General features: G+C 41.2%; 2 protein-coding genes across 4 annotated transcripts in view; both read left to right on the top strand.

The window, feature by feature from the left end:
* Positions 1–4,910, top strand: part of TRIM13 (tripartite motif containing 13) — a 10,797-nt gene extending 5,887 nt beyond the window's left edge. For 2 of the 3 annotated variants that reach the window (XM_026868482.1, XM_026868473.1), the window contains exon 2: positions 3,638–4,910. In XM_026868482.1, coding sequence (XP_026724283.1) covers positions 3,641–4,870 — 1,230 coding nt within the window. In that variant the 5' untranslated portion in view covers positions 3,638–3,640 and the 3' untranslated portion in view covers positions 4,871–4,910. Of the gene's footprint in view, positions 1–36; positions 1,670–3,637 lie in introns of those variants that run through there. The other variant, XM_026868463.1, reaches the window with a different exon arrangement.
* A 1,247-nt stretch (positions 4,911–6,157) lies between these two features.
* On the top strand, positions 6,158–9,845 carry KCNRG (potassium channel regulator). Its single transcript, XM_026868492.1, has 2 exons — positions 6,158–7,075; positions 8,978–9,845. The coding sequence occupies exons 1-2, from the start codon at positions 6,498–6,500 to the stop codon at positions 9,228–9,230; spliced, it is 831 nt and encodes a 276-aa protein (XP_026724293.1). The 5' UTR covers positions 6,158–6,497; the 3' UTR covers positions 9,231–9,845.
* Positions 9,846–11,619: the final 1,774 nt, after the last annotated feature.

The following is an 11,619-nucleotide window of genomic DNA, read 5'->3' as shown; positions in this document are numbered from 1 at the left end:
CGGCGGAGCGCCTCTGACCCCCGGGGACCACGGCCTGCGGCTGGGGAGCAGGCCGGGCCCGGCAGCAGTGCCATCGCTTAGGCGGGTGTCGGGGGTCCCCCCGGCAAGAAGGGGCTGTAGCCAGCAGCAGTGAGGGAACCTGCCTGGGCAGAGGGACGAGGAGGCCAGCGCAGAGTGTGTGTTGGTGCTGCCACTGCGTCCGGTGCTCACCAGGTCGTCAAACTGTGCCGACAGTATTCTTGGGGCTATAACTTGCTTATTTCACCAGACCTTTCTAGCTTTCTGGAGGCTGAATGTGTTGGATCTACCTGGTACTCCTGGAAAAAAAAAATTGGCTATGAAATAACACGTTTAAAGCGTGGCCACATTCCTCAGCTTTTTTTGGCTGCCTGGATACCTACTGACCTGGAGGTCAAGCGTTCCATATTAAAATGTCCACGCTGACCTTCCATTAAATTGTGGTTCCCCTCCATTGTGTGAGCAGAGTTAAGATTGTTGCTGCTGGGAGGAGGAGCTCCCATCTCCCTTCCTCCTGCCTGTCTGCGTGGGACCTTTTTTTGGGCTGATTCAACACAGCAGTCTGACAGAAGGCTGGTGAAATTGCTCCTAGAAGGTTCTGACAAGGCCCCAGAGTCCTTGTGAGGGAAGGGAGATGAGACCTCTCCTGTCTAACTCAGCTGCTTGTGGAAATGCAGCCTGACTCGATCAAGTTTTATTTAGAATACTTAAATGCCATTGCAGGAAACTTCAAGAGCTATCTTTGTATTCATTTGAAGCTTGGTGAAGTGTTGGTTTTACTTTCAGCCTGCTGCTGGCCGATAAACCCAACTTCTGTGCTGAGAAGCATGCTAAATGAATTTCTTTGTGGATTATGGGAAAAAGCTACTGTGGTTGTTTTTGCGTTTATGGTTTGATTTGTTTTGCCATTCTTTTCCTAGTGATAAAACTGTGCAAGCTGCTCTTTCTGATGGGTGACATCTGCTGGGTTTGTACCCAGCGAGTTTATGTAGCCCAGGTGAAGGAAGAAGCTGCTGTGCCTTTTGGTCTGTGTGCTACGAGTGGGGAGTTCCAGGGCCATCCAAACTTGGATCAGAAATTACACTGAGAAATTCCAAGTGGAGAAGCTGAAATGTTGCTGTAGTTCCTCACACAAATGCCAAGTTGCTAATACAAAGGGATGTTTCAGTCCACAGACAACTTACTCTCTGACATTAATGTCCTAAAGTTCAGCTGTCCCAACCAGTCCTACAAGTTTTCAGTGTCTTTGGTTTGATGTTACTGGTGTTGTAAGAGGGGGGAAAAAAGCTCATAGACTTGCCCATTTCTTTTTTTAAAATCTGAGGGTTTTAATGATGTCATATAATGGCTTTGAAATTCAGTTATATTTATAAAGCATAATTATTTAATTGGATAAGTGGGGTTGGAATGCAACAGGACAGTTTTATTTGGAACATGAAACCTTTTTGTGTCTGTTTTTTATATTTTTAGGAGCATGAATGTCTTCAGTGTTTGTCCTGCAATTTTGGTGGAACGTGTTATAGTAAGCATTTTCTGCAGTGGTTTGCAGTCCTCACTGTCAGGCATGCAAAGCTGCTTTTCCAGCTACCTAAGAAAGAAGGAAAATCCTCCCTGGTAAAGGAGACAGACCAGAGCAAATATTTTCTGCGCTGTGAGTTTCCATTTACTAAAAGATGGAGAACTGTCATTTTAATTTTGTAGTTATTGTCCTCTTAACCCATGAGCAAAACTGACCTTTGTGCTGCTACTGTGGCTGAAAGCTGCGAGTAGAAGTTGGAAAGAGAGAGCTATTCATAAAGAGGAAGACTCAAGAGCACAGGGGCAAAACCATCATCTTCCCATCATCCCATACTTTTTAGCAGTAGCAAGAGGACAGAAGAAAAACGTTGCTTGATCTAGCATTGAGAGGTGCTTCAAAATCACTTTCTTCTCGCAAGTTTCTGAATGGGATCTGTGGTCTTACACGAAACTGTAGGTGGTAAACGGAGGCATTAGACCTTTTCTCTAGGGCTTTGCCCCCAGTTGTAATGGTGGCTTCTTCTGCCTGTTGATCTTAGTCCTGAGGCTGAGTAGAAGAGCTGGCAACTTTTTCAAACACTCCTTATTCAAACACAGAGAATTCCTCTCATCCTCATCACTGGAAAAGCACAGGAGGTTTGCTTATATCTCTCAAGAATGGCTTTTACTGTGAAGTCTCACTGGGACTGTATTGGTCCTCTTGTGAAAGAAACTCAGAATTGACCTTGCCTTTCTTCCCTGTAGTGCTCTTTGCTTTCCTTGGATCAGTGGTATTGACTTTATTGCCCTTGTCCTGTGCAGCATGGATCTTCCCTTGCAGCTCTCCTCTTGGCTCCCATGTTTTCCACTTTATACTTCTTTGAGGGAACTGAAACCTTAGTAATAACATGGAAACAAATTAAAAGAGCTCGTTCATATGCATTGCTGTCATGGCAGTACTTTGATGCTCTTCTTAGTGTTACATCTTTTAATTTATAAAAGAAATTTTATTATGGGTATATATATATGAATACATATTGTATAGTATGGAAGGAATTTATAAAAGGGAAGCATCTTTCTAATTATAGCTCAAAACTAAGGTTTGAGAGTTTTGGCTAATACAGTCTGTCTCCCATTTTGGTCTTTATTAGCTGTTTGTTTTCTTAGAGCATGCTGTAAGTTATAAGGTGACTGCGTCTGAGAACTTGTCTTTGGTTAGAGGCACTGGGTGGGTAGTGCTCTGGGTCCCTTCACTGAGACTTCCTAGTAGAAAGGATTACATGATAAATCCTCTTTCTGTAGGTCCTGTCCACAGAAAGAAATTGCTGAGGCATGAATGCTGTGAGAATTGGAAATAAAGGTTGCATATGAGTAAAAACGGTTAACACTTGTTTCGTGATGAATTATCAAGGATTATAGGCAGCTGTTCTTTGAAGTATTTTAACTTTGTGTTGAATAGCTCAACAATAACATGTTCACTTGATTATTTAGAACTTTTGCAGGACCAAGAGAAAAGCTAACTTTTTAAGTGAGTGGTGACTCACCTTTGGCTTTGCAGGTAAAGCAAAGAGCCACATCACCTATTCTGTGGCTGAGAAAATTCTGAAGCTGGGCTTTTTTTAGTCACCTTTAATATTGCCTTCTTACAGTAGCAGTGCATGGGGTTTGAAACCAAGCTTTGGATGAGTTGAACAAATAGAGAGTAATCAAATCTTAGCAGGGCCTATCGGCTGGGTATCTTCTGTAAGAATCCTGTTTCTGCATATTGCATCAGTGGGGAAAGATGTAAGACTTGAACTGTTATTATCAGTACATGAGTTATTTTCATTCAGAGTACTTGCTGGGTTTGGCAAGCCTTCTTTTCCAGCATTTCTAGTGGAGAGTCCAAAAATGGTTCTGCCTGAACACTGAGCCGTTCTTGTGCCTGCCATCTGGTGGCCAGATCCAACAGCTAACTGGTCTGGCTGCAAAAATCCAGCTGAGGCTCGGTCTTAAGGATACTAGAGAAAAAAGTAGATAATTTTCTCACTGAGCTGTGTTCAGAAGGAGATCAGTTTTTGCATGGTTCCCCTGGAGGAAAAATAATTATGAGTTCTGTTAGCATCTGTCTTCTCTTTCCTAGGACATGATGGAGCTCCTAGAGGAAGATCTCACCTGTCCCATTTGCTGTAGCCTGTTTGATGATCCTCGTGTCCTGCCCTGTTCGCACAATTTCTGCAGAAAGTGTCTGGAAGGAATTCTTGAGGGAAATGTGCGGAATGTGCTTTGGAGGCCGTCCCCTTTCAAGTGCCCCACGTGCAGGAAGGAAACTCCCGTTACTGGAGTCAACAGCTTGCAAGTCAACTATTCCCTGAAAGGTATTGTGGAGAAGTATAACAAAATCAAAGTAACTCCGAAAATGCCTGTGTGCAAAGTGCACAGCGGGCAACCCCTTAACATTTTTTGCCGGACAGACATGCAGCTGATCTGTGGGGTTTGTGCCACCCGTGGTGACCATACAAAGCACGTTTTCTGTTCTATTGAAGAAGCTTATTCCCAGGAGAAGCGAGCTTTTGAAACCCTGTTTCAGGGCTTTGAAACTTGGCGTTGTGGTGATGCCCTCTCACGGCTGGATACCTTGGAAACCAGTAAGAGGAAAGCTCTGCAGATGCTCACCAAAGATTCTGACAAAGTGAAGGAGTTCTTTGAGAAGCTGCAGCACACCCTGGAGCAGAAACGAAATGAGATTCTCTCTGACTTTGAGACCATGAAGCTTGCAGTGATGCAGGCCTATGATCCGGAAATCAATAAACTGAACACAATTTTGCAAGAGCAACGGATGGCTTTTAACATTGCAGAGGCCTTCAAAGATGTGTCTGAACCCATTATATTTCTGCAACAGATGCAGGAGTTCAGGGAAAAAATCAAGGTGCTCAAAGAAACCCCTTTACCTTGTTCCAGTGTGGACATCAGCCCTACAATGAAGAGCTTTGATACCAGCCAGTGGAATGGAATAAAACTAGTTGATGTGGACAAACTTTCCTTGCCTCAGGAAAACACCACTCTTAAGTTCAAGATTCCCTCAGTCTTTTCACGCAGATTTATAGTGAACTCTCTTATTTGCTTGCTTATTCTTGCTGTCACCAGAATGTCCTTTGTGGAGTCAGTCGTTGACAATCTCCAGTGCTGGAAATCTCAATTCTTTACAATTAGCTTGTCCTATTTGGCAGATACAGTGGAGATAGCAGATCATGCAGTCTTTTACTGGGAACAGATGACAGATGGAGCTTCACTTCTAAGAGAAAAGTGTAAAAACTATACGTTGGTTGTACTGGATAATGTTGCACAGTTTGTGTGCAAGTATAAACTGTTGTGAAGTCCCTGCTGAAATATAAGAACTAAGAGTGATCTGGTGAAGAAAACATGGAATTTCTTAAAATTAATTGGGTTTTTAAGACTTCCAGTGAAAACATTCAAAGATTCAACATGTTTCCAAAACATTCATACTGTTCACATGCCTTGAGCACTGATAAACTGGAAGATGAAATGGAGCTTTGAAAAACACATTGTTTCTGGATTATTCTTTCAGTGGTGATTATGGGAATATTATTCACTGTAAATCAATTTTCTTACCAAAATATAGGGCCAAACTGTGTACTTAGTTTAATGTTAATGTAATGTAGAATAAGATAAAAAATGTCACTTCCCAAAAGGTCATGGTTAAAGAAATATTTTTTCTAACTGGGAAGTGTTTTGGAGAGAGGAAGAACAGCTGTGATTGAGAAGAGCACTGTACTGAGAGGCTTGTTGAGGACTGCCCTTCCACTGCAAAATACAGAGCACATCATTCACATTCTAGAACCACTTTCTATCTGACGATGTTACTCCTCACTGAAATAGATATATGTATTTTTTTGTATAATCAAATGCTGTAATTATCCCATGCATTCAGATTACTGTAGATATTGGTCATTGTTTACATGTTCTATACAAAAATGTATCTTCAGGGTAGGCCTAAATTCTAGGGGTAGGGAGAAATCAGTTGAGGTTGATAAGAACAAGCTGCAAGATAGTATGTACTTTGCAGGTAGTACATACTTTGCAGTTTACTTTTCCAGCATCAAATTGTTGGGGTAACTGAGCTGTCTTGTTAGATCCATGTTTCTCTGAAGCCACACTTTCTTAAAAAGTGGCCTTAATGTAAACAGTTTAGTGCGGTGAAAGGCACGCATGGGTCAGCCACAGGAAGGCAGCCTGCAAAGGTTTCTCTCCAGATCGTAATTCCAAAAGCCAGGAAAAATGTTGGGATGATTCCTTGGAACAGATTGCGTAATGTGACAGGAGTATGGATGTTGTTGTTGTTTGGAAGTGCTGTAGCATTGGAACATATGTATAGGCTCTTGTACTGTTACTGTATTTTTGTGTTCCTTTTTTCAGGAATTAATTGAATTTCTGAGTGTTTTGACTTGGCCGTAGGATAACAGCGATTTAAAGTGAACTGTAAGCTTGAGTTCTCTGAAGTGCCCTTCTTTAAGAGCATATGATACTGAAATATATTGCTTGAAGCACATCTAACCTCTTTTTGCAGTGGTCCTATGAACAGCAATATATAGAATGAAAACATTTAGTTGACATTTCCGGAAAACAAATGTAACACATGCCATACTTTGGCAATATTTGCTTGCCTCTCTCAAGGTTTAATAAGTTGTGACGGTCAATTCATTGTCTTCCAGTAGTCCTTGCAAGCTGTTCATTTCAAAAGTAAAACATTAAATGCCAAGAATCTAAGTTTCCAAGCAACCAAACCCTGCAAACAAAACTATTGCACATGATATTTACATCTTTGTTGCCTGGGAATCCTGTTGCTGCTCCACACCTCACTCCAAACACTTGCTAAAAGCACTGAATGGTTTTTGCAGCTGCAGATGCCTTGCAGTTTAGGAAAGATCCAGTCACAAACACGTAGATCAGAGAGGTACAATTCCTGAGTGGCTGAGATAGTGATGAGTAACCGAGAGGTGGTGGTTCTGAGCGTGGGAGGTGTGAGATATGTAACCCGGGCTTCTACCTTGCAGCAGTTCCCTGAGTCCAGGCTAGCACGGATGTTGAACAATGATGACCAGGAATTTAAACTGGTGAATGGACAGTTTTTTGTGGACAGAGATGGAACTTTGTTTAGTTACATCATGGACTTCTTGAGGACTCTTCAGGTCTCCTTACCTACTGATTTCTCAGACTATCAGAGGCTGCAGAGAGAAGCAGAATTCTATGGGCTCTACCCTCTGGCTGATGTCCTGAGCCAGGAACACTTGCTGAAGCCAAGGCTGGAGATCTTGGAAGTGCGTTTTTCTCTCCAAGAGATGCAGGCCTTTTTCCGGATCTTTGGTTCCTGCAGTACCACTGTTGAGACACTAGCTGAACAGATCACTGTGTTTACCGGGCAGCAGTCGGGACAGAGCTGGAACAGCCCTTTTCCTTCTCAGAAACCACTCGTTCCACTTCCTTTGGAAAGGCCTTCCCATCACGACGTGGTTTTTCAGTGTGGTACTGACTACTCTGCTGGTGACCAGTTTGTGGCCAGGTACTCTCCCTAGTGTGACTTTTCATTATGGAAATGTCTTTGTGACTTCTAGTTCATGAAGTACACTTACTTGCTAGCAAAGCTCATTTTAAAGAAACTGTTGGACAGCTGTCTGAGAGAAAATAATTATGTTTCCTTCTTTCTGCTAGTTTAATGTTACCTTTTTCTAGTTCTGAAACACCCAGTTTAATTTCTGTTACACTGATTTGCCTATTCTTCAACTTTATAAAATACTGTTCTTGATGTTTGTTTTTGAGTTCTCTTGGGTCTTTCTCTCTCTCTGCCCTTTCCTCCTCACTTGCTCTCCCAGGCTTTAGAATTTCACACCATCAATGACCTTCTAGAGGACTTGAAAAACACAGAGTAAGATGAAGCAAAGAAAAAAAATGAGTGAAGTACTGAGTAAGCCTAAAATCTCCACTAGCTCATGGTCCAAAAGACTTTCATGTGGAAAAGAGGAAGAAGAGAATGGTTAAACAGGGTTAAAAACACCAGTGGAACTAAGATAGCAATTCAGGGACTGGAAAGCTTTTGTAGAGCCTTTTATTGGGGGAGGGAGAAGGGGTAGATTATTAACTATATGCTATACAGTGGGTTTTCATTGAATTCAGAGCCAGGTTCTGTTTTTATTAAGATTACTGTATATCAGTGATTTTAGTGATAGCAGTATTGTATTCTGATGATAATTTAAGTTTTTTAAACAAGCTTTTGCTGGATGTTTCTATTGTACAGACACATGTTCTTACTGTATAAGAAAATGTAACCTAATTTGTCCTCTGTGGCTGTTAGAACATCAGGAATTTTATGGAAATTTCACTGAAATATTTCCAAAAGGGTTATTCTATCTGAATATATGAATCAACATGGCAGTCTTTTGATTATTTAAACAAGAAAAAAAATATTATCTTTCTTCTAGCTTTCTTTAGCTAAGCAAGTAGAAGAAAAACTACTTTGAATTTGCAAAGCAACATCTATTTATGTGCCATACCTTAACTTTATAACGTATCACTAATTTTAAGGGACTAACAATTGGTTGAGTAGCTATTGCAACTTAAATAGTGGGGAAAATATCCCTGATTCTTTCTTTATTTCTTCAGACTTGGTAAAAAATTTCCTCTGCAGATCAACAGAAAAACTTATTTTGACTAATGAAGCAAGTCAAGTTTGATGATGTTGCCTGCTGAATTTCTATCGACTTAGTCTTTGTGGTGACATGGACTCTTTTGCCTTTTTTGTGCTTTCCATGAATGTTTAGTGTACTTTCCTGTGAGCTGCGGAACAGTTTCACCCCTGTGAGCTTATGTATTTTGTAATAGTATTTTTACCTGACTTCTGCTCCTTGAAATGTCTGGATAGAATCTTAAATTGTACTTTATATCAAGTAAAATTATTTGAGGCAATGTGAAAATGATTTTCATACTTGTTGCCGTAAGACCTGCTGTACAAGGTAATTTTGCAATAAATGTCACTTTGTAGAGAGAGATCCTGTGTGATGAAATGTGACACTGTTGGGGTGAATGTGACTTCACTGTCCTTTCCATCGTTTACTCTTAACCTGAAAAACTGTTGCAGCATCACATAGAACATGCTGATCACCTCTCCTCCATTAAATGAAATGGAGATTATTGCATCTATTTCTTAAGAAAGTAAGTTTTGATGAAAGGGAAGTGCTTCTTCCCCAACATGTAACTGGATGAACTGAGAATTACTGTTCTTATAATGATGGAAAGAGTTAAATTGTCTTCAACAGAGGAATAAAAAATCTGGAATCTTAGTTGCTGTAAACCTGTGCAAGTGTGCTGACCTGCACTGTCTGAGGACCTGCTTTGTTTTAAAAAAAAACTGAGTCCATCCTTCAGGAAGTAATTAAAGTGTGTTGTAACTGTTTTTTTCTTATTTTAGGTATGTTTCCATAAAGCCTGATAATAGAAAGCTGATTAACGGTACTAATGTGCTAGGCCTGCTGCTGGACACTTTACTGGAAGATGGATTTCGCCTCATAAGCACCAGGACAGTCTCGAGTGAAGAAAAAGTTGAATGCTACATTTTTGAAAGGATGAAGAGGCCAGCAGGCCTTACTGTCACGGTGAACCAAACCCCAGGGAGCTCTGGGGTAGCACAGGCAAAGAGAAGTCAAGTGCAGAAAGGGAAATAAAGGTTTTTCCTTCCATCTTTTGAAGGTGAAAGAGGGGTATGTCAGTACTAGTGGCCTCTTTTTGTTGGCTTGTTTGAAACTGCAAGTATCAAGGGAAGTAACAAACAATTTTTTCTTCAAGTATTTGGAAAAAAAAAATTGCTTTCCTGCCTTTTACCACTCCACCCTCTTGAATTCTAAATAAAAGAGCCACAGATTTAATACTGGTTTTGTGGACCAGATTCTAGCATTTTCAAGGATTGTTTTTGTTTTTCTCTGTGACTAAAATTTATATTAGGAATTGCAAAAAATCAGCCATTCCTTCTAGAAAATAGTTTTTATGTTCTGTGCTAATTTGTAACATTTTTATGTTCTGTGCTAATTTGTAAGTAGATTTTAAATACATGATAATACATGAGCCAATAACAGCTTGATACAACTGTCATCCCAATAGTTTGGAGAAGTGGCTGGAGGAGGAATTTAAACCTCAGCAATTGAATATTGCTTCTGCTTTCAAAAGATAGATGTATGCTGATTCTCTTGCAGTTTGCTGAAAGCTATGTAATGTAAACATCCCAAGTTGGATCAGCTTGGATAGATTGGATCAGTGGGCCAATGTTAACGGGATGAGCTTCAACAAGGCCAAGTGCCAGGTCCTGCACTGCATGGCTACAGGCTTGGGGAGGTGTGGCTGGAGAGCTGTCTGGAAGAAAAGGATCTGGGGGTTCTCATTGACAAGCAGCTGAACACAAGCCAGCAGTGTGCCCGAGTGGCCAAGAAAGCCAACGGCATCCTGGCTTGGATTAGAAATACTGTGACCAGCAGAAGTAGGGAGGTGACAGTCCCCCTGAACTCTGCACTGGTGAGGCCACACCTGGAGTATTGTGACCAGTTCTGGGCACCTCAATACGAGAGAGATATCGAGGTGCTGGAGCGAGTGCAGAGGAGGGCAACGAAGCTGGTGAAGGGCCTGGAGAACAAATCCCATGAGAAGCGATTGAAGGAGCCGGGACTGTTCAGTTTGAGGAAGAGAAGGCTGAGGGGAGACCTCATCACTCTCTACAGCTGCCTGAAAGGACATTGTAGAGAGGTTGGTGCTGGTCTCTTCTCACAGGTAACTAGCGATAGAACAAGGGGGAATGGCTTTAAACTCCAACAGGGGAGGTTTAGACTGGACATTAGGAAAAAATCTTTCACAGAAAGAGTGGTCAGGTGATGGAATGGGCTGCCCAGGGAGGTGGTGGAATCACCATCCCTGGATGTGTTTAAGGGTTGTTTAGATGCGATGTTGGGGGATATGGTAGGAGAGAACTTTGTAGAGTAGGGCTGATGGTTGGACTCAATGATCCCAAGGGTCTTTTCCAACCTGAATGATTCTGTGATTCTAAGTTGTACCACTGTGTGGCTCCAGATGTGAGAAAGTGGCTTTGTGAAGCCACCACTAGTGTCCATGAAATAATGTGTTACTGTCTCTTGCAGAATACTCCTCTGTCCTCTCCTCCCACTCCGAGGGCATTAAGCAGCTCTTCAGTGCTGAGAATTAGATGAAGGTCTTTGTGAACAAAGGGTCAGTTAGTTTATAGAGCTTTGAAAAGTCCTTCAAATGGAAGAATTAGTACAATTTTAAACAAAATAGTACAAAGGATTTCTTAACGATTGTTAAGTGCAAAACATATTTAGGAGGAAGGCTTGGCAGAAGTGTAAAGATGTCAAAATTAGCTCAGGTACCAGAAGAGGTAAATTAATGAGGCCTTATCAATTAAGAATCTTTTGTTCTCCCTTAACGGCAAGTGAAGAAGATAGCAATAACTTCAAGGATTCATTATTTGAATCTGACTTTTGTTGTCGATAAAACACCATCTTTCCAGAGTTACGAGCAGCCAAGTAGAGCTCATTTGGGCTTTCTTGGCTGACTAATTAGATCTGTTTTTTCATTAGCTTTAAAATGTGAATTTATTACTTTATTTGCTGCACTTAAAAATGAGGGTGGGAATCACCTATCTTTTTCTTACACTTTGGAGTTTCAATTAAATGAATTTTCCCAGACTCATGGTGCAACTATTGGACATCTCTTTTCTTTTGCTACCATTGTACTATATTTTAGCTTGGCACAAGTTCAGTTCAGTGGCAACAGTGAGGTCTTCTGCTTGTTCTAGAGCTTTCTGGGTTGAGAATAATGGGATTGTGGGACTGCATGTCCTAAACTGCTTACAGATTATATAATGTAATAAATATTGAGAAACGTAAGGGTTCAAATAGGATTTTTTTGTCAATATGTTCATATTCATCTCGATCTAAGACATTTTTTATAGTGAGATCCATCATTCACTGCAAGAACCTCCCCAGGGGTGTGGTGGAGTCCCATCACTGGAGGTTTTCAAGATGCAATTGGACAGGGTGCTAGATCATC

This window comes from Athene cunicularia (assembly GCF_003259725.1).
Source record: "Athene cunicularia isolate RWA chromosome 1 unlocalized genomic scaffold, athCun1 chr1_part1, whole genome shotgun sequence".
Classification (NCBI taxonomy): Eukaryota; Metazoa; Chordata; class Aves; order Strigiformes; family Strigidae; genus Athene; species Athene cunicularia.
Note: the sequence above shows the minus strand (reverse complement) of the source record. Positions and strands in the feature narration are given on the sequence as shown.

Excerpts from the sequence above, each read along its gene's own strand:
- KCNRG (XM_026868492.1), top strand. The coding sequence starts at position 6,498 with ATGAGTAACCGAGAGGTGGTGGTTCTGAGCGTGGGAGGTGTGAGATAT. Across the intron at positions 7,076-8,977 it reads GGTGACCAGTTTGTGGCCAG|GTATGTTTCCATAAAGCCTG; the intron begins GTACTCTCCCTA and ends TTCTTATTTTAG.